General features: G+C 42.9%; 1 protein-coding gene across 1 annotated transcript in view; it reads right to left on the bottom strand.

The window, feature by feature from the left end:
• LOC138605464 (arf-GAP with coiled-coil, ANK repeat and PH domain-containing protein 3-like) overlaps window positions 1-22710 on the bottom strand; it is a 53199-nt gene that overhangs the window by 5895 nt on the left and 24594 nt on the right. The window contains exons 2-13 of the mRNA XM_069677736.1: window positions 19766-19823; window positions 15031-15150; window positions 14532-14585; window positions 10053-10111; window positions 9624-9807; window positions 8593-8637; window positions 8394-8489; window positions 7882-7956; window positions 6055-6066; window positions 649-761; window positions 455-506; window positions 103-203 (exon numbers count right to left, since the gene is read on the bottom strand). Of these exons, the coding sequence (XP_069533837.1) occupies window positions 103-203; window positions 455-506; window positions 649-761; window positions 6055-6066; window positions 7882-7956; window positions 8394-8489; window positions 8593-8637; window positions 9624-9807; window positions 10053-10111; window positions 14532-14585; window positions 15031-15150; window positions 19766-19823 (969 nt within the window). The remainder of the gene's footprint in view (window positions 1-102; window positions 204-454; window positions 507-648; window positions 762-6054; window positions 6067-7881; window positions 7957-8393; window positions 8490-8592; window positions 8638-9623; window positions 9808-10052; window positions 10112-14531; window positions 14586-15030; window positions 15151-19765; window positions 19824-22710) is intronic.

Here is a 22710-nt window from a genome sequence, read left to right as displayed (position 1 = left end):
TATTAGTCAGTAATATAACGACTAATTAGAAGTGAAAAAAATTTACAATTAAACAGCTGACGTTTTTAGAGATGTTGTGTCGGGACAAACAAAGACACTTACTTGGTGGGTGACACCACCTCAAAGCAGAACCTCCTCTCGTTATCTTCACATGGTTTGACTGAGCACAGCCTCAGGTCCTCCACCACCACGGTCAATGAGTCCTTTTGGCAGAGAGCACCGTCACAACAACTCTATCATACAGTAATTTATTGGTAGCGACATAAAACCGGTTCATCTGCTCATGACTGTAAGTTGAGGACAAGTCAGCACATGGCACAGGTATGAAAACGATCAATAATGAGGGCAATATAAATTAACTGTCATACAAACTGCTTTGTTTTATTAGTGTCAGAGATAATAGAAATCTTGGCAAAGAAAACACAAATATTTAATTAAGAACATCAAACAGTACCTTGAGTTTCTTTTGATAGACCAGCTGGCTGTTTTGTATAGAAAACCACCGCCTGGAAGAGGAGAGAAGGTATGAAGAGATATAACAAACAAACAAGCACGTGTGTGTTTGCATGTGTCCTAGTTGTTTCATACTCTTTAAATAGACAGACTTCTGGCTCTCTTTTATGCTCCCCCTCTTCACTTCTCTTTTACCTGTTCCAGGTCTTGAAGGCGTTGCTGGCCCTCTTGAAGAGGTAGCCCTCCATGACCACACCGTTGGGTGCATCCACGTTGAATTCCAGCTTAGGGTCATCATAAGAAAAGTCCTGCAGGGGGATGACATCAGTGCACAAGATCAATGTGAGGCTCTGTTTGTTTGATTTTTAATAGATACGAATGGCCTTATACAATGTTCTGTAAATCAAGCTTTTATTTGTTCCTTTGCTGTGCTGCTTCTGTGTGAAAAAAAGTGTCATTTTCAAACACAATGGCTGTCATCTTATCAACTTTTCTCTTCTATCCACCTTTCTCACATCTGTCTTGAAACATGCTCATATGTACAGTGAGATAGTTATTGGTCGCTGTAATCATTCCTCCTGTCCTAACTGTGATTTCAATGTAAGCAGCCGGGGAATATTGACAGTGTAAAAGTCCATCTAAACATAAGAAGGGGAAACGGAGATAGCGCCTTATCAGTGCCACATGCAGTAGCAGCTCCGACACAATGCTCCTGCTGAACTTTTCCTCTGTTGTGTTTACCTTTTACTCCACTAAATTCAATCTCTTCCTCTCCACGCCAGCCATCTGTTCTTTAGTTTGCCTTTAAAGAGTACATCACCTCTCTACCTGGCAGATAAAAAAAAGTCTCCATTTTCTTATCAGTTTTGTGCAGACAGAGTTGTATTTCCCAAAAAGACATTGAAAGCCAGGTGCCATCTGCTCAGCGAGGTGAAAAACACAAGGACACAGATTCAAATGAGAGCAGAGGCTGAGGTTAGGTTTCACTATTGTAAAGGAGGCCTTTGGTTTGGGGCAAGGTAATACTGGGCATATGGCACATGACTATGCACACACACACACACACACACACACACGCACACAGGACCATGCTCTCTGTCTGTGCTGGATCTCTGCACTCCCTTATCAATGAATACTTCTGTGTGTTCCTTTTCAAGGATAAATGACTGTATAACTGCACACTGATGTCATCATGTACAAAGTATCAATGCCTGTTCATTGATCCTCGTAGATGCCACAAAAACAACAAATGTCTACAAGAACTTTAAATTCATATTGATCATCAAACTGACTGCTTGATATAGATCAATATGAATGATTAGAGTCTTACAGACAGTAACAACATGTGACACTGCTATACGAGAATGTAATGAAGTTGATACACAAGCCTGTAGAGTTCATTTCAAGAAGACAAGACAAAATATGAAGATTAATTCTGTGTCAAATTTCATCTGGAGACTATTTAACAAAGCAATGTCAACATGTAGACAGACAAAGCAATACATACAGGCTGTTACTACCCTGTCAGGTGTCTTATAGTTGGTGGTAATATGCTTCTGTTTTGAGCCTTTAGCATTTCAGTTGTTGTACACTAATTATGTAAAAACTCATATGCAAAATAATAATAATAATTCATTTTAAAAGTATTATTATTAAGTGCGACCAGTGTCCAACTAAGGCATTCAGGTAAACAGATGTAGGCTGGAGAAAACGAAAGAAATACCGTTCCTCACCAGTGTATAGTCCAGTCTGCCAAATATCTTCATCTTAACCACACTGATATCCAACAGCATCTCTAACCCGAGAATAAAATATTAAAAACGGAAGAATAAATAAATAAATAAATAAATAATTATCTTTAGAGAGAAGAGAGCATCTCTTCGAACAGGTTAACCTAGAGAAACACGCGCATCCCACGCGAGTCCAGATGAGACTATCAGCAGCAGCGCGCTCGTGGCGTTCCTTCACTCATCGCCACCTGCTTTACACCCCCGGCATCTCGGATGTGGCGCGAGCCCTCATTAGCATACAGCTGTCACAGGGTCCTCGTGCCCCGCTGACCCCGCCGCGGCTGCCGAAGATCAAACATTTCATTTCACTGCAGCACCGTGCCTCCTCCCCGTCCCACACCGCGATTTAAGGCTCCCCTCGAGCTGTCCAGGAGCCCGGGGTTTCATCCTCAGTTTAGAGGATTCGGCTTTCCATCTGTCTGGACACTATTGCTGCTTAATCAAGCTGACATTATTGCTCCCCAAACACCAGCCCGGAGCCCCCTCTTCCCACCTTAAATCAGCCGGGACCATGGAGGACTTTAGCACACAGGCGGCTGAATAAGTGCCTGTATAAAAACCAGGGACCAACAAAACGTGTTTATGTTGCCTTATACAAGGTGTCTGTTAGTTAGCGCACTGTGTGGAAAAACATGACACACCTGCAGTCTAATGCCAGAAACGTCAACGCTAACACTGGTAGCCTATGTGCTGCACTGAATTACGGCACGTTTTACAGGTGCCTTTGTGTCTATTACTAGTCATTTTAAGTTTAAGAACGTGAAATATAAGTGAGATTGCTGCTTCTGTTTGGAATACAGTATATCTAAAGTATCTTTGGCATATTCGACTGGAGAAACAGACTTGAGGAGACCAAAGGGTGACTGCATGCAACAAGGTACTCACACTGAATACAACTAAGGATGTTGTAAATATATGTTTGTACTACTAGACCACAGGGATGCCTCTGTAGCTGCCATGTTTGAATGCAAAGGCATTAAAAGCCCTGATTCTGTTGGGCTACCATAGCTTCAATCATATTTTGGCCTATCATATTTTTACACACTACAATCAGGGTACTGTGAATACAGATTAAGGTTATAGTTTGGTTAAATAATTTGGATTGAACATAATCTCCATTGTAATACATTTAGTTTATAAATATTCTCTCTCCCATCACTGCCGCATTTTTCTCTGTGTTTGTCCCTCTCTGTTTACGTCTCAAAAAAGTTGTACAGCCAAATGTTGTAACAATGGAGGAGGAGAGAGCAGAGGAAACAATCCCCCAGGGAGCCACAATGAAGTCCTGCACACATAAAAGAGTGAAAGAGTCCTGTGAAAGACAGGAGAGGGGAGAAAGAGGGAGCGTGTGATCTGTGGAGGGAGGGGGGTTGCATATTTATAGTGAAAAACTGAGAGTAAAGAGGAAGAGGAGCGAAAAACTAGGACACTGGATGGGGATGTGTTTACAGATTTACAATATAATAGCTCTTATAGATGACATTGTAATGTTGGGAGTTTAAATGTAACTATCAATCCATCTTCATTCTTCTAAAAAATAACTTGTCCAAAGTAATATCCAATTTGGCCTAAACCACATTCATTAAAAAGGTATCTTATTCTCTCTTGTGAGTGTGACTATTTCAGTTACTTAATGTCCAATTAATAAAGCATGTACACCATCTATAATTCACTATCTCTGCTGTCTCTAGCTTTGCTTCCTCTCTGCTACATTTGCATACAGCCCGGAGAATGTGAAAATAGATGACGACGACTCATTCCTTTCATTTTAAAGGCATACTTTGTTAAATGTTTTGTTAGCAGGTAAGATGGTTGGATACAGAAGAATTCCTTTATCTTATTGACGCAGTGACCGCGTGCATTATCAATGATCGGCTTTGATAATCTTCCAGCCAACCTGTGTGCTGAGTTTCACCTGCTAATGAGTCTCTGTGGTGCTTTTTTCCCCTCATGGTGCACGTAGTTATGTAAAAAGACAAAGACTAAATTTATCCTAAATTGAAACTAATTTTTTACAATAATTTGCGTAATGCATAAAAAGTTGCTGTGAAAGAAGCTGTGTGATTTAATGGGATAAAGTGTATCTCCCTTCAGTGGCTTCACTCTGCGCATGTAGTTTAAAACAAATAACATATTAAATCGGTAAATCATAGTTTTATCCTCTTTCATACTCTGTGTCTGATCTCCTCCTTCTTCATCTGTCTGCTCTTTGTCCTCTCTGGTTCTCGCCCTCGCAATAAACCAACCACTGTGCAGCGTAATGCCATCTGTTGACTGGCTGGAGCTGGCAGCGGTCGGAGAAGAGAGAAGTATGGAGGCTGGCATCATGTACGCTCTGCTCACATGATCTTACTTCCCCTTCTTAATGCTTACTTTAACTTCATTGGATAAAATTAATATTTCCGTTATCATACTTTTAAATAGGATAAAACTCAAAATAAAATGTTATCGGACATTCTGGTTAGTTTTAAATACTTTAGCATCTAATATATAATATTAGAGCAAGCTGTGGTTATTTACTTCAAGTAGCGCACACAAATGTGACATGTTACAGTAAGAAAGTGTCCACACAAAGCTTAGATGTCTATATTTACGTGAGGAAGCAAGAAAACAGGAAGTACTTCCATTTAAATAAGATCAAGAACATCTACAGTTAATTAAAGAACAAGACAAGATGATAATAAAAGACATCACAGCGAGGAAACTATTTAAAGGCTTCTTCTTGACAATTATATCCTCATAACTTGCTTTCTGACATGTTGAAAACCCTTAAGGGTTCAGATGAAACAAATTAGAACAAGAAAAAATAACGAGGATATTTGGGAGAGCTGTATTCTTTGAAGAGAGGCACAAGCGTGCGTGTGTTTTATTAGGAATAAACAAGAGTGTGGTTGCCTCTGTGCATGCGAGGGATGGAGAAAAACAGAAAAATAAAACAAGAGAAAGGAAGAGAGATCAGGACAAGAGACAACTATATATAAGAGATAAAAATAAGCTGCTTAGATGAGTAATTCAGGAATGTGTGGAGAATAGTATCAGGGAGACAAGATTTGAGAGATGAAGGGCACAAGCTTTAGTGAGGCAGACACAAGGCCACACTCACACAAGTTCAGTGGAAACGCACAACGGCGCCGAGTAACATTAGAGGACAATGTTTTGTCTGCTACCTCCTGCGATGCTTCACACGCACACACCTTTATACTTTAATGTGGGGGCAGAAGGGCTCATTGTACACACACACACACACACACCGTCCAAACAGCCTATTGATTCCTGCAACAGGAGTCAGCATGTGATGACCATAAAACTGCTCTACATACATCGGACACTCAATCTGTTGTACTTTGACATACAACTACTCCACACACACACACACACACACACACACAAACAGGTCCACATTTTATGAGGTACGATCATATATTCAAGTTTAGGCAGGATGTTTGATGTCAACACAGAAGCGTTAAAAAACATGAACAGACTTGTGCTTTTGTTGCGTGCAGTGCTCTTTGCTTACAGATCTTGTGATGTAGGTTGACAGCAGAGCACATGAAACATCAGCATCTGTCAATCTAATCATCTCAAGAAAGAAAGAAAGAAATCCAACCTAACTACCAGCGCAGGTTAGGTAAACATCATCCCAAAAGCTGCCGAGTTTCACCTTAACCATTATTTCACAACTCAGCACTATACTCATCATTTCGAACCTCTGAAACAAAAGATGTGTGTGTTTTTACAGCAGTACAGTGCGTGTATTGTGCAGGTTGTGGCTGAATGTAATGGTTCAGATGAATGAAAAATGTGAACTCACCTGCATCAGAGTCTGGAGGAAGAACACGGTCAGGCGAGGGGAGGAGAGAGAGAGGGATAAAAGTGTTAATGCAAAATCAACACTAATTGAAGTGAGACATTGTGTCTTTCATTTTAACAAGGTGCTTTTCAACAGAAGGAACTTTTCCCCAGGAACTAGGAACCTTTTGACGAACTGTGCGTTTCAATAGCAGGAACCAGGGTCTAGATGAAGTTCAGGGGTAATTGATTTACCCCCGAAAAGTCCCTGCTTTCCAAAGGTCCAGGAACTTTCAGGGCAGGGCCTGCAGTGCTGATCGTTTCTGATTGGTCGAGTACTCGCAGCGTTTTATTTCGCCGGCCATGTTAAAAAGACTGCAGCGGCAAGCTCACTGTTATCATCGTGCTTTGAGATGGAGCAGACAAAAATGCAATGCAATAAAGCGCGATCAAAAACAGCACAAGTTGAATCTCCTCCATGCTAACAGGCTCTCTGTAGTGTCGCACAAATAATGATACCGGCCCGTTGGTCGCGTTTTAGGGCGTCATCTTTGTTGTATGGCCTTCATCTTCTTCTTACCGTCACCTACTGCACTGGCGGTGTAGTGCACTTACTTTTATTGCTTCTTCATAAGTAATTAACCTGATTTTTTTCATCATCCCAGGACTTTAGGCCGCTGTGGAAACGCAGACAACAATAGGGCCACAGCAACCATTTAGTTCCCAGAGAAGTTCCTGGAACTAAAAGTTTGTGGTATTTTTGGTCAAAAAGCACCTTTAGGACAGAAACACACAAGACGTCCAGGAAGTATCTTTATCCTAAGAGAGGGTCCCTTTTATTTTATAGCTTAAGCACCTAAGACTTGTATTGTGTTGAAAATACAGTCAGGTGACGTCACTCTGAGCTCTCAGATTGAAGATTTGGTTGCTGTAAGGTCATTAGGTTGAGCACAAAGCCCTGAGCTGTATCTGCCAGGACGGTTGCACCAGACAAGTAAAGCACTCTGAGGGAATGGGCTGTTGGCAGATAACATTTTTGGCATCCCTTCAGGTAACAGATGGATTACTTTCGCGCATCTGCGCATGGGTGCGACTGTGTAGCAGGGCAAAGGTTTGAAATAATTGTTTTTATACAGCTGAATGACCCATACAGTAAATCCATCAAACTGTCTTTATTCTGAGCCTGAAGGGAAAACAGTTCGCCCATAAAGTTGTTTTTATTACTTTAGAAGCTTTCTTCGAGCCGAGATGGACTGAAGAAAGCAGGAATAGACGCCAAGCTTGAGGCAAAAAAAACAAAGTTGACATAAAAATAATTCAAAAGCTTCCATGTAAAGCGTTTTCCAACAAAGGAATTTGATTAATGATAACAAAAGATATGTATTTGTTGTGATTCCAGACAGACAGAAAAATACCCTTTCCATTATGCCTATTTGATACCTGAACAACCAGGAACTTGTCACGCGAAGTGGAACTGAACAAGGAGAAAAATGTAGTTCAGCAACCACTTAGTGAACTCAAAAGACCTGTAGTTCAAGGTAAAGTAAGTTAAGGTCATGTGTGTAACCATAAATCTAGGCCGAAGTCTTTAACTGCGCCTCAGTCACCTGAATCTGAGAAGAAAAACTTAAATCATTCTTTACTGAAAGTTTCATAAAGTAACGACTGCTCGCTCTTTTTTGTGCTAATCAAAATTGCAAAATCTGCAAAAGGTTTTGGCACTTTTGATCTAATTTGGGACACGTGAAAAGCACCAGGAAGTGTTCTCTTTCCTATTTTATAACTGCTGCACATAAAAGGGTTGACGGCAATGAGAGGGGGATGTAAAGAGGTTGTGTTGCTGTCTCACCCTCTGCTGGATGATGGCGTGTTTGTGCTCCAGCTCCCTCTTCTCCATGGCCGAGTCGATGACCAGCTGATCCAGCTGCAGAGAGCAAACGACAGCAGAGTCAACTTTATGAGGTATAAAACAAACACAGAAATAGAGTTAACTCTGAGGAAACAGATGACCACTGAGATAACGTGTTCATAGGAAGAAGACAATTTTACCTCGGAGGCCAATAAAGGGTGAAGATTTATTGTTATGTCCAAGGGAAACAATTTCTTTTAAGATAAAAAAAACCCTACAAGATAACTTCTACAAAGTCCCAGTTTTTTGTTGTATTTTCACGTAATGAAAAATAATCGAATACTCTGTCTTACGTTAAATAAACAAACAATGTGTGTGTTATTTGCAAAAGAGTCGGCGTTCACAAGGCAAATACAGTAACAAAAGCATCACTACAATGCAACGATTGCATGTGAAAATGTGCACGTGTTTGGTGCGTGTGTCGGCACATGATTCTCCTTGTTCCATCTCACCTGTGCAGCCAGTTTTTTCATGTAGGGGTCGATCTCGTCCAGGATGTTGTAGCCTTGTTGGAAGAGAGTGTACTGAGCTCGCATGAAGGACAGCATCTGCAGGAGACACACAGAGACAACGATGGTTACAATACAAAATATATACATCAGTGCTGAGCTGTCAGTCAGAAATAAGAGTGGACATGTTTGTGTTGCTTACTGCATCCAGGATTTCAAACTTCTTCTTGGCCTGAAGCACATTAATCTGAGAAAATCAGAGAAGAAAAAGAAAATACAGATATTAGACAGCATGTTTGTGTGTTTGTTTACCTGCATTCTGAGTAAATGTGTGTCATTCTGCTTCTGTTGAGTGTCAGCACCATCTACTGGACAACACTCGTACTCTAATCTAGAGTTGTCACAGTACTGTGATTTCAAACTTTGATACACGATACCAGTTTTAATACCACGTCAACAAAAACAGAAGTCCAAGGAACAAAAAACGAGGTAAATTCCTTGTTTTTATTTTGCACATTCCCGCATTGCTGGTGCAGAAAAAGTCATTGCTGTACTGTTCATAGTAATGAAAGGCTTAATGAAAATATTTTATACACCCATATTAAAATATTCCCTCTAATAATCCAGTGGAAGTGTGAGGTGGTGTCTGTGTTTGGGACATTTCTGGACGTCCATCACTGGGCAGTGATCTGGAGCTCAGCCAACAGCCAGCAGGACAGGACTAAAGAAAACGTAGCGCCAAGTTGACATGGCTCTGTCTGTCTGCAATAGAAACTATCGTAACTTTTGCATCCTGATGAGACGTGAAAGGGAGAAGAGAGCAGTCTGCTGTGTCGCTGCTGTATGAGAGCTCCAAGTGTGACGGAGGGCGGAGCAGACAGACACACAGTCGGCAGGATGAAGCGTGACTCTGGCCTATAAAAACAAAATCATGTACCCTCCTTGTTCCTGTTTTACAGAGGAGTAGACTTGTTAGTTTGTTCTTTAGCGTGTAACAATTATTTACATTAACGGCGCGTGCTTTCTTCACTTCCTGTCCATGATGCTCGACCACAGCTGATCCCTCTCTTTTGCTCTCAGCAGCTTTGGGTTGAAAATCTGACTGTAGATCTGCTGTTGTTTTAAAGCTACGGCACCTTTTGGTTCTATCGAATGTTAAATAACGGAGATTGTATCATTTAAAAACATATGGCATCGAAAAAGACAACCCTACTATAATCTGTGTCATTTCACCTGTAGAACATAGTCCAGGGCCAGGTGCCTGAAGGCTTTGCGGCTGAGGATGAGGGCCTGCGTGGCCTCTTCGGCCTCGTGCACCTTGTTTCTGGGTGCCTGGGCGTTCTTCACCTGAGCCAGCTCCATGTCCTCACGCACCCGGTCGAACTGCTTCTTTGTGTCCTTGAATTTACGCACGTCCCTGAAGGAGGCATAGTGAAATAGAGACACAGAGGTCAAATAATGTCTGTCTGTTCTGCATGTGGTTACAAAATGTTACTCAACAGACCAATTAAGAGACTTAATCCTTCTGGCACATGTGATCTGTCTAAGAAGTCCATCTTCACCACTGCACCAGACGTTACTCATCATTTGCAAACCTAAACATGCATTATGTCGTTCTTCTTTAAAAGCAGGAGGAATATATTTCATTATTGAGATACTCACTCTTTAATGAAGGTGTGAAGCTGCTGCTTGATCGACCTCTGAGCCTGGTCAAACAGAATCTGTGCACACAGAGGGAGGGAGGCGGAGGTGTGAAACATGGACATTTGTTTTTATCACGAGCCACAGCATGGAGACGGACTGGATTAAATCTGTAGTTGCTACATCTGACCACAAGATGGCAGCGCGAGCCCTTTAACATTAGTACTGTTGTAGATAACTCCACAGGCAGAGGAGGAGAAAGAAAAGAAGGATGAGGGCACACATGCACACACACATGTGCCTACACTCATCTGCTGCCTCAACAGATTTTTAGCCTTACAGGATCCTAGATTTCTCTTCCTGTTCACAGTGGGACTCCCGCTCTTCCTCTTCCCCCTTCCCCTCATCTCACACTCCTCTTTCTTTCACCTCTGTATTTCCCCCTCCTATATCTTATATTTTCTGACCACACTTTAGATACAATGACCAAAGATTGGCTGCTGTTCAACAGACAGAAAGCTTTCTTCTTTACTGATACATGTGTGTGAATGGACAATGGATATACGTCAGTGAATGCACATTAAAAACACACAACCACAGACACACACAGGGAGATTAGACTGTGATTGTTTGTGTGTGTACATGCACACACAAACAATGTATATAGCAGCCAATGTTGGCCGCCTGTGGATTAAACTTTCTATAGAATCCGTAGTTAATAAACATACACATTGAGGATTACAGGCTTAGTCTTTGGGCGTGTGTGTGTGTGTGTGTGTGTGTGTGTGTGTGTGTGTGTGTGTGTGTGTGTCTCCATCCATATGACCTTCCTACAGAGCCTGCTGACATCACAGATTGGTTCTTTCAGATTGCTTGCTTTGCTTCAGATCACAGTTCACTAATTTACAAGTGGTATATCAGACACGTAACTCCTTCATATATGTCTGTTCAGATTCAGTCCCTCTCTATAAAGCCTGTACCTTTTATTCTTAATGTAATGTAATCATCAGACAAAAATCCCCCCTTTTATTGGTGACACTTTACATGTTCGTGTTAACAACCATGTCCCGAGAAATAAATGACAACAAATGTAATGATGATACAGCCTCTGGGAGCAACGGCCAACTTTTCAGGGCTGCCGGTGCAGCCAGCGGTTAGTGATAAAGGACTTCCAGCCAAGACTTCCTGATCTGTGTGCTGTATTGTTTACAGTCTGAGTAGCAACATGAGAAGAGAGAATGGAGTTGAGATACGATGTTTGAGAGCGGATTGTTAGTTACACTTGCACAACAGGGATTAATAAGAAGCTAAATCATCCTAAAATGACCACAAATAGGATGCCGTTACGCTTGTTGCGCTCCAAACAGACAACTTTTCCTGAATGCAACATGAGCCAGCTGATACGTGATTGGTCGATACTACTCAGACTACAAACGCACTACAAACAGAAACCAGAACACTAATGATACCAAGTGATTTCTAAATGCAAAGCTAGCTTTTTCAGCTAATAAGCTAAAGATCCCAAAATGATTTTGTTTACACGCAATTAGAAATGTAAGATGAACAAATATGTACGTTTTAATTGAGCAGCATTTAAAAGAAAGTCACTAACTTTAAGTTTTGGCTTTTGCCTTTATTTTATAGGACAGCTGAAGAGAGACAGAAAACATGGGGGGGAGAGAGTGGGGTACTGTAGCCGCTGTACATGGGGTGCCTGCTCTACCAGCTGAGCTAAACCAGCGCCCCTCTTCTTTATGTCTAAGTATTCCTCACACAAATACACTGTGATCACAGTTTTGAAAGCTGGCAAACAATGAACAGTCGCTAGTTGTTACAATATTTATATGACTCTGCCAATTGTGTCAACAGACTGCGGACAATGTGTGTCGTGCAAAGTGATTGTTTGGTACTTTCCAGGGTGGAAATCCAGTTCAAGAGGAAAGAATTAAAGACTGAATCAGTTCCATCAGATCGACTTTAGACCCGCATGTAAACTAATCCAAATGTTCCACCCAAACCTGCTCTGGATTACAGTGCCCGGGGTCTGACCCAACCCGACCTGCAGCATGTCTACACTCATTTCCCAGCACTCTTTAGTGTCTACAAGATGCTATACCTCTGCTGCTGGGGAAGTCCCATCATGCACCTCTCCTGTAGACGAGTATGTAGGTGATTTCACAGGACAAATTCCCCCCCAGCAGAGAAAGTGGTAGTCAAAATCTACAGTGATATCACTCTCGCTCTGTTGAGATTAAGAGTTGGATTCATGCTTGTTTTAAACTGCACACATTTGCTCATCGTGGGGATTTACAGGGAGATGGTTTGGATGCTTTCTTTTGTGTCTGACGGAGACCTGAAGGTGGAGTAACAGGCCTGTAGCGGGTGGTCGAACAAAGATAGATTTTCTTCCACTATGTCTCCCCCTCCTCCTCCTCTTCCCTCCATCCTTTCATTCATACTGTCTGCCAGACAAGCTATTAGTGTAATTCCTGGGTGTTAGAGTGGAGGAGTGGGACGCCTGTGGTGAAGGGTATGTCAAGGGAGGGAGGAGGATGGATGGATGGATGGATGGATGGAGAGGTTGCTGGTGGGCAGAGGAAAAAAACAAGTGCTGAAAACACAACGCAGACTGGAGCCGATCAGCCGTATTATCTGGAGTTTTAAAAGTGATGGAAAGAAAGGAGAAGGTGGCCTTTAGAAGAGACAGGAGACGATTTCACTGGATAGATGCAGCCGACGGATCCCGTCTCGTGTGTAGCGCTTTGATTTAAAAAGGGATTTAAAGTTGAACAGGCTTGACCTTGATGGAGCGGGTCAGTGAAGTACCGGCACGAATGAAATACACGGGGAAAAGAAGGAGACGGATTAGAGGGGCATATCAAAGGATCAACTTTTGTTATATGTTGTGTGCGTGAATTATTGCTCTATTTGACCAACGTTGAAGGCCGAGTTTGAATGCCCTTCGACTACTTAAGTCAGGGTGCTGTACTGCGTATTTGTTTAGTCAAATGTTGGTCCTTTAAACAGAAGAAATATAGAAAAAGAGAGCCTGCGTTAAACAATTTTCAGAATGACAGGAGATGGGGAAGATTGATTGTCTCTAATGAGGTCATAGCACAATGGACAGGTAAAAAGAGGAAGATAAGAGTCTTCCCTTTGCACTGTCTGAAGGAGAAGTCCAGCAGCCATTCAACCTTTCTATATCAAAAACAGGATTACAGCCTGCATATTTGGTACCAGAGCTCTTTAGGAAAATAATATAATCTTGTTAAAATGTCCCCCCATATATCTTTGAAAACTGTTGAAAGATGTAACGCTTTTATTTTGAAAATCCTGAAAATTTTCTCTAAAAGGGAAACTAGAGACTGTCGCAACTGTGTCCCTTCCTTTCCTGCCTCCCTTTTCTTCTTCTCTTCCCTCCTGTGTCACCATTTGAGGGTTTCAACAAACAGAGAGAGGACCCATATGCAGACAAAGCAGATATGTATTTAACAAAAGGCAAAATGCTAAACAAAAAGGCTTGCTGAGTTCAAGAGGTGCAGAAAAGGAAACAGGAAACAAATAATCCAAAGGACAGGGCAAAAAACACGGGGAGCCACGAGGAGCGAGGACAAAAGACACACGGAGGACATGAAAGACATACCACAAACCGACAAAGAAAAAGGGGAACACAATAAACTTGGGAGGCGAGGCTAATCGGGCACAGGTGAGACAATCAAGGGAGCAGGTGAAAACAATAAGGGCAGGGCACATTATCAAACAAGCGGGAAAACACACAAAGGCAGGAAGTGGATCAACACCAGAGGCGAGGTGACCAAGTAGCCAGGAAAGGACATGTGAACCAGAAAATACAAATCAAAACCAAACTTAGACTAGAACTACATCATGACAGAAACACAGAATAAATAAACTAAACATGATAACTCATGACATCGGTCCTCTTTTTGGCTCTTAATCCTAATCACACTCCCTTTTTGCTATTTTTGTTCACACACTCACACAAACAATCAAACAGCTCAAAACACCCCGCACCCTCACACCTCGTCACAACTGTAACACACTCTCGCATGTTAATTAAAACCCTTATGCATCCAAAAGTTTAAAGTGTCATAATATTCCTGTTAATGTGGAATTCCCTGAAGGCTTCAAAACCGGTTCTAAATTCCCAGAAACGGGAATTTCTGAATCACGCTTCGCCTTAAAGAGAGAGTCATACGATACAACCTGCGTATGTGTGTTCATAATATCTGCCGCTCACATCAGGGGAAGCATGTGGTTTGAATCAGACACACGCATGTGGAGCGGCCTGTGTGGACAGATTCACCGTCACAGTGAGGTCATACTCGGAGTGTGTTGTGTGTGTGTTGTGCAATACTGGACCCAGCAGGGACTGGATGTCTGAGAGACGTTAACATGCCAAGAGGAGCCGGGCGTGTCGGAGCAGCAGCTCCACCTCGACCTCTCGCCTGTGGCTAACACTCGTGAGCGTAAGTGTCTTACCATGTGGTAGTTGACGATCTCCTGCAGGCTTTCTCCGCACTTTTCAAGGCATTCCTGCGAGGTGGATGACAAACACACACATTTATTTAAGCACGTAGACAAAAATAAGTCATTAAAATACCTCTAAACTGTCTCTACATGTATTTTACTGTCCATTCAACATGATCTAGATCCGGATGTGGAGTGTGACACATTTTCGTCCCTACATCTTCATCCCAAAGCAACCAGGGCGACACTGAGCAGGAAATCTAGTCCAAATGTTTTCCTTTAAAAAACCATAAAGCAGGCTTCAGATCTCTATCAGCATAAACATCTCCAGCCTGCATGCAGTCACATCTGTCATCTTTAAAACAGCTGCATGACTCTGTGTCTGGACAATCCTGTTTATGCTGCTCCGCTGTTCCTGAGGGGAATCGCAGGAACGTCCACGCAGAGACAGATACGAGCTGGCGTTTGTTGAGACCCCGACCTGAGGTCAGTTCTGACCACTTCTGCTCACCGATATCGTCTCCTCCTTCTTGCACTGCTGGGACAGGTCCTTGATGCCGTTAACAAAGAGCTTGTTGGCGCTGACGTAGGCTCTGCCGGCCTCGATCATCCCGCTGCACAGCTTCACCAGCTAGAGAGGTGGGGGGCATGAAAACACTCACTTTAGATACAAAACAAAAACGCATCTATTTAAAGAGTCACATGTTTTAGACAATGCCGCCGCTGGCTTATTAATAGGTACAGTGATGACGTAGATGAAACAAAGCTTCAAAGAATTGATCGTCACATGCAGCATGCAGCAAATTTAGAACAATCCTGCTGTCTGTGTCTGTTTCTAGGACGCTGTGGGCGTTATTAAAGCTGAGAGCGTCTGGTCTCCAAACGAGGAGTTTTTATCTTCCATCATTTGACATCAGACCTTTAACTTTCACTTGAGCTGTGTCCCAATTCTTTCAGCCTGTACTCACTCGACTCTCAGATGTTTACTAAAACAGTGAGCATTAACACTTATGAGCCTTTTTGTACCTTCACTGCGAGGTATAAGTAGGAATCAGTATAGTATGTAAGTATTGAGCATAATGCAGAGACTTTAGTGGGTGTTACTGAATCCTGACTGGCCAAAGGTTCAAAAACATTAGTTTATTTTCCTTTTTTTGTAGATAAATTGAGGGAATTTACATGTAAAAGTACATGTTAATACAAAAAAAACAAGCAATAAACAATAAAAGCCCTGTTAAACATGCCAGAATGCCTCATCTGCAGGAACGTTTTCTTATGCAGCAATATTAAAAGCAACTAGGAGGAAAACAGAATTAATACATGACGTGTTTTTTGTCCATGAAAAATAAAGCATAAGCTGATTTCAGCTTGATGATTGCACTTCATCAAAAGTTAGTCCCTCCAGGATTTCTCCGGCAAGCAGCAGGGACAATAAAGCTCCAATAAAGCCATCATCTGTTTGTCTTCTGACATCACTTCCGGTCAATTTCTGTGTCAAGATGCCAAATAAAATGTGTATAAAGTAAATGGCATGAAATTTTTCTCACTGCACATGCACATTCAGTGCTGTCCAAATGTGTGTGTGTGTACAGGAGAATCTAATCTTTATCACATTTAAGCTGTTACTTTTTTTACGGTCTCACTGTACAATAACTCTTTAAGATCAGCGCTGACACACACGTCAGTAACAGAGCCTCTGGTTAGCGGAAAGTCAAGAACACTGTCTCTGATTGGTCATTAGACAACAGAAGACATCAGTAAGTGGCTAAGTGGACGGCTAACAGTTTTCAGCATTGAAACATGGTTAAATAATCACAAGAGGACACAGGGTGTTGGATTTATTATTATGGATTCACTGTTTAAAGTTTCCTTAAGGACACTGTAGTTGGAGGCTGGATTAGGTATAGCTGTCTGATTCACAGCAAACAATAAGTGCATCTCTAGCATGCAGCTTCCCAAAGATATTTAAAAAACAGCGAGTTTGGTGAAATAATTGATTTCACACAAGCGGGGAAATAAGATGATGAGTTTTTAAATTTGCGTCTCCTGTACGGACTGAAGAGTACAGGGATCAACACAGCAGGGGGCGACTGTGGCTCAGTGGTCGAGTCGGTCGTCTCTCATCAGAAGGTTGGGGGTTTGATCCCTGACTGCTACAGTCACATGTCGAAGTGTGTGGGCAAGACACTGAATCCCAAATTGCTCTGCAGGTGTGCAGTATGAATATGCATAGATCCTGATTGGAGATTGGCACTTAGGCCTTTGCCATCAGTGCGTAAATGGGTGAATGTGACATGTAGTGTAAAAGCGCTTTATAATTACAGTGCATTTACAAAGTAACAAGAATTCATTATCATGAGGGGAATGTAAATGTCTGCATCAAATCCCATTTCAATGTTGACCTTTCACCACAAACCTCATGGCGGCACGAGATTAAAGGTCAGGATCCCCAAAGTCATAAAGCTGCATCCTCTTTCATCCCATTTTAATTAAAACCACAATTTGAGGCAAAGCGGCCTCCTCTGAGGACCATGAATGTTTGGACACATTTTTAAAGGGGATTCATCGAACAGCTGAGGTGTTTGAATCCCTGCAGACACACTGCACTAAAGCTAAAGTGTTGTTTTAAAGAGGGAGCCACTGCTGTAGAGTGTATATATTAAGAATATAGAAGTGATATATAGGCGACATACTGTATATAATAGGTAATGTAGCAAGCAGGGTGTGATGTCAGAGTAAAAGCCTAATTGTAAACATACATATTACCAGGTGCAGACAGTTCACAGCGATGGTATGTACTCCTTTAAACACCACATGAACTGGCAGCCGCTATACTTTCCAACTTTACGGGTTATATGATCAGCTACAGAGCGGTACACTGTCATTACCAACGCACTGATGCAGCTGTGTGTACTACTGAACCACAACATGTGCGTGTGTGTGTTGGTGAGGGGTTGTGCAGAAGAGAGAGAGAGAGTGCAGTAAACCTTTAATTATCACATTTGGTGCAGAAGTTCCCAAGGTTGTCGCCGTGTGAGTGCGGTTTTCTGGGTGGCTGAGAGTAAGACTTTTAACTCAGCATGGTGAAAAGTGAGTTTGTGTAGATGTCAAGTTATTCTGATGTGCATCATACATGTACACATGACGGACACTGTTACCAATCCGCACAAAACACACGGCAGCATGATTCCTGCGCTGCTGCTGCTCCTCCCAGGCCGGTCCGACAACATATCTGTCAACAAATTGGCTGATATGGGAAATCTGATCTCATCGAGTGCTGTACCGAGCCCCCGGGGCCTGAGCACGGCTATTAGAGGCACAGTATATGTGTCAGGGTTTGTTGATAAATGGGCTGGAAGAACGGCGGGGGTCCGCTCGGAGTCAAAATGCCACATCTGGTACCACATGAAGGACCTCGCTGTGCTAACAGACCGAATCAGTTACAGTTTAATAAAGAGGTGCTGCTGGGTAATGAAGTGTAGGATGGGTGCTCTTAATATTTGGCAAATAAAACAAATGTCTGTACTGTAGAAACGACGCTGTGCAGGCAGGTTCAGCTGTCATTCATCTCATTAATGTTCTCCTCTCGCCGTCATAGCTGCTAAATGTCCTCAGGCAGCTTCAGAGCGTTCTAACAACGCACCGCGAGGACCCCTGCCGAACAGAACAAATCACCCTGATGGAAACCTCTCCCTCCCCAACCCCCGGTCATCTGTCAGCGCTGTTCAAATGGAGCTCAAAGTTCAACGGAGGGTCCTGACCTGTTGGGGGCAGGAGCAATCTGTGTGTGTGTGCGTGTGTGTGTTTTATGTGGTATGTGCGTAATTTGAGAGATGTGATTGTAACAAAGTCTGATAAACTTAGAAACAGTCATCTTAATAACCACATACAACGGACATGATTGTGTTTTAAATCCTGCACAAGATGGCCTGTACGCTTGTAACTGACCTCAATCTGAACATCTTATTGATGTAAAAAAGAACTACAGAATAAACTGAATCAGGGGGAGAGAGAAGAAGAAAGAAGGTGCGGTCATCGTGTAATTTAATTTAACACTATCTCATCCTCTAAAAGCCGTCTGACACACAAGTCTATCACTTTATCTACAGAGGCATTATCTCACCTCATACTCTCCCTGGAGGCAGTTAGCCTGCAGCGCTCTCTCGAAATGGGAACAATGGACAAAGATGCAAGAAGGAAATTCATTCCTATTGGCTACAGTGCCTTTAATCAAACTGTATTATTTTTAGTTAGGATGTTTATTGGATGTGTAGCTATGAAAGGTTAGAAGACTATTAACATGGAATACATGTTTCAATAGATACGATTCTGCTGTTTTTGAATATTGTGGTCAGTTTTAAAAAAACATCGGGTGTCGCCTCACAGCTAGAAGGTTCACGGTTTGAACCCCGGTGGGCCTTTCTGCATGTTCTCCCCGTGCATGCGTGGGCTCCCTCAGGTTACTCCAGCTTCCTCCTACAGTCCGAAGACATGCTCGTTTGGCTCATTGGTGACTCTAAATTTCCTGGCAGTGTGAAAGGTTGTCTGTCTCTCTATGATTGACTGCCGATCAGTCCAGGGTGTACCCCGCCTCTCGTCCAATGACCCCCTGAACACAATAAGCTGACAGTGGATGGATGGATGTTTCAGAGTAACAAAACCCTTCAAAAAATGATGGTGTTTCCACAGTTGTTGGTGTAAAATGAACCCCAGATTGCTTATCTTACACACAGTAATGATCAATGATAAGTTGTTGTTGTTTTGCATGTAGCTTTTTCTCTGCTTAAGCAGGTCAAACAAAGACATCACATGCTCGACTGACAGAGAGCGGCTCTGTGTGAGGCTTCATGCTGCAGAATATAAAACTGCCTCTGTGACAATAGTCAGTGTTTGCTAAGTGTGTGCTTGTGTGCGTGTGTGTGTGTGTGCGTGTGTGTATGTTATCTAGCAGTGCATGAACCCATTAAATATAATAATTCCTGTCTGCAGTGTTTCCTGGTTTAAATAGCCCTGACATTTAAGGAGAGAGAGCGAGACAGACAGGCAGAAGGAGATAAACAAAGGCTGTGTCTAAAGAAGTGTTTAGACAACATCAGCCTATTTTCTTTTTCTTTACACTCAGATAATGTGAATCAATTCCAGACAGCTTTTAGTGTTCTAACAGCGCAATGTTTGTCTGTGAGTGATTCTTTACCAGAAACGTGCTGGAAGAAACACAGAATGAAATGTTTTAGCATGATTCATACCTTGTCCAGCTTCGCCTCAATCTCCACCACGTCAGTCTCCACATCATCGATGCCAGCCCTGCAGAGAGAAACACAAAACCACAGTTAATCAGATCTCGTCCGGAGGCTGTAAAAACCAGGAAGACTGCCGTTTACGAGGGAAGGAACCAGACATTTGGCTTAAAAGCTCTTAAATCAGAGTCACAACAAGATTCGAGCTGTTGTTTGGACTAGATTCTTGGATTAGTGGTGAACCACAATATCACAATGACACAGTAACAAACAATGAAAGAATTTAAAACGTTTAACTTTGAAGAACAGCAGAAATAAAATGCAAAGCACGCAAAAGGGAGTGAGACACTTAAAGTTATAATCTCGAAGATCTCAGGTTCGTTCTCTTTGGCGGCACCTATGGCGATAAACTAATTGCGGGAGCACACTTCCCAGATATCCAGACAGTGTTGCATGTGTGACGTCCACGGTTGGCTCCGGTTGTAACTCTTGATTTTCCTCGCTGACGGTCGCTTTCCTTTTCAGACTGTTTGCCTTCATCTGAGCGTCAAATATGTTTCTTTTCTTTGGATTTTCACTTATTTCTGAAGTTGTATCTGTAGTCATCGATCTTTTCTTTGTTTGTTCAGCCATAGTAGATTACTGTTTACTCGCAACACTTGCAGAGACCGGGAGAGCAGCCGCTTAGCTCCGCCTACCCTCTCTGGCAGACCAACCACTGCTGGGTGATGGAAAACGCGTCACTAACTGGGCGCCACTTGTGTTCCCTCATTCAGCGGACTTAACAGACATTTATTTAAATGAAAATCTTCAAGGTTATATCTTTAAGGTGCAAACTGACGGCCATGTAAAGTGTAATGTACTGTACATTTAAGCATTTACAGTATTTGTATTTAACCCCCTCTGAAAATCAAACAGCGATCAGTCAGCGGACATCACAGTCTGATGACTGCATCGACAAACGCATCTCTCTGGAAGATTAGTGAGCTCGGCCCGAGCTGCAAAATCAATGGATGACATCATGCAGAGACACAGACTGCTGCTTAAGTATCCATAAGGAGAGCTGTTAGATGCAAAAGGTTTTATGTTGTCTACCTGCAACTGTGAATTTAATAAACAACAATGTCAAAAGTGCATAAAAGTAGATTTAGGTGTAACTTCATGCTATTTAAACGTGCACTTAATATGAACATAATGGGACTTGAGGGTCCTCAGCAGGGCGTGTGTGCAAGTGGTTTGGGTGGGCAGGCGCCTTCACCGCCCCTGCCCTCAGGGTCTTCTTCCATTAGCTTGAAAGCACACACACACAAACACACACACACACACACGCAGAAACATGTCCGTACTAACACGGGTTAGTAGTTATGGCTACTCATTGTATGTGGGCAACAGAAGCTGCACTCAGCTGGAGCTCATTGCTGATGATGTAGCCAAGGATCAGCGTCACACCCTGCATGTGTTGGAAAATGTTGACCATAACCCCAAAAACCCTGGGAGGTGATGATGACCTCATCATACAATCTCAACCCCACCCTCGCCTCCAGCTGAGCTGACGAGCATCTAAACATTTTATTCTGAAAAGGTCATGACTCGGTCTGTTTCTGCTTGACGCGCTCAGTGAGGAGGGGGCAGCTGAGATGTCTGGGCCGCAGCTTTAGCACCTGCTCCGGAGAACAACATTCCCAGAATTCCTTTCTGCTCCTGAGCTTTTTTACAAAGCTGGGAGATGTTCAGCTACGTCCGTCTTGTCTTCTTCTTCTCTCATCCAGAACACGCACTGTTTACACAGACCGCACTCCTCTCCACCACAACATGACACTGACTGAGCAGGCAGCGCGTGTGTGGTCTGCGCAGAGGAAAGCTGATTTATATTGTCTTGGAGAGGAGGAGACGGGAGCGCAGACTTTTCATGAAGCTGTCGGAGTCATTTGATGCACTTAGAAGTGTTGTTGTTGCACGCAAAGTGCAATCCATCACACTGAGGTAGAGTTTCTGCTCTTTTACTGCGTGTCAATTAAAAATACAACATTACACGTGCGAGGTTCACTCCCAGCAGCGTCATGTTCTCCATTAAGTCACTCTGAAGCAAACACGCTGAATGTCAAACAGCTGTTCAGCGTGGAGGATAAGCTCATTACGGGCGTGTCGGGTCTCGTGCAGCACATGCAAGAGTGCAAGTTCAGAGCAGGGTCCTGAAAAAAGGGATGGAATTTGGTGCTTTCCGGCACATGTTGGAGGACTATTTTTTTGCATGCATGTTTGTGCGTGCAGAGCTTTGAAAATCAATCAATCTTGCAAGGTTAAAAACTAAAAAAAATGGCACCCAAGAGGCATGTGTGTGCGTTTAAGAGCGTGCCAGTGTGTGTTTGTCCTTATTTGTCCCTTTCAATACCCTCTACAGAGTGCAGCATATCAGCGTTTAATGTGTTCCCTCCAGAGTGCATCACAGAGTTACAGGATTATTAAATTATGGGTGATGCTGCAAGACGCTGAGCTGCATGAAGATGTGTGTGTGTGTGTGTGTGTGTGTGTGTGTGTTTTCAGAGTGTGTCTAAACTCTGGAGGAACACCCTAAAGCCGCTCCACCCATGACGACACTGATGATGTTTCCCAGTCCGGAGGGGGGGATGGGCTCATACTCCATGCCAGTGGTGGCATACTGTACGAGGTCTGACATCACGACAGAGGCGGGGGAGGGGAGCCTCACGTGCACAAACTCCACGTGCACTCCCATCAGCCCCAACATCCCTCCATACTGGAGTCTATTCTCGTCTCCCACGCTGTGTGTCTACCCTAGCATGAAGTTAGCGTGGCTTTCCTCCCGCATCTCTTCACACGAGAGGGAAGTGCGCACACACACACACAGCACAAAGACCCGAGCCCCCTCACCATGTCCTCCAGACTCAATGTGTCACACGGCATCTCATCCACATCAGCGTCACGTCAAGGACCAG

Source organism: Semicossyphus pulcher, unplaced genomic scaffold (genome assembly GCF_022749685.1).
Source record: "Semicossyphus pulcher isolate SPU_LCO1_2020_fin unplaced genomic scaffold, fSemPul1.0.p SCAF_3, whole genome shotgun sequence".
In the NCBI taxonomy this organism is placed as follows: domain Eukaryota; kingdom Metazoa; phylum Chordata; class Actinopteri; order Labriformes; family Labridae; genus Semicossyphus; species Semicossyphus pulcher.
Note: the sequence above shows the minus strand (reverse complement) of the source record. Positions and strands in the feature narration are given on the sequence as shown.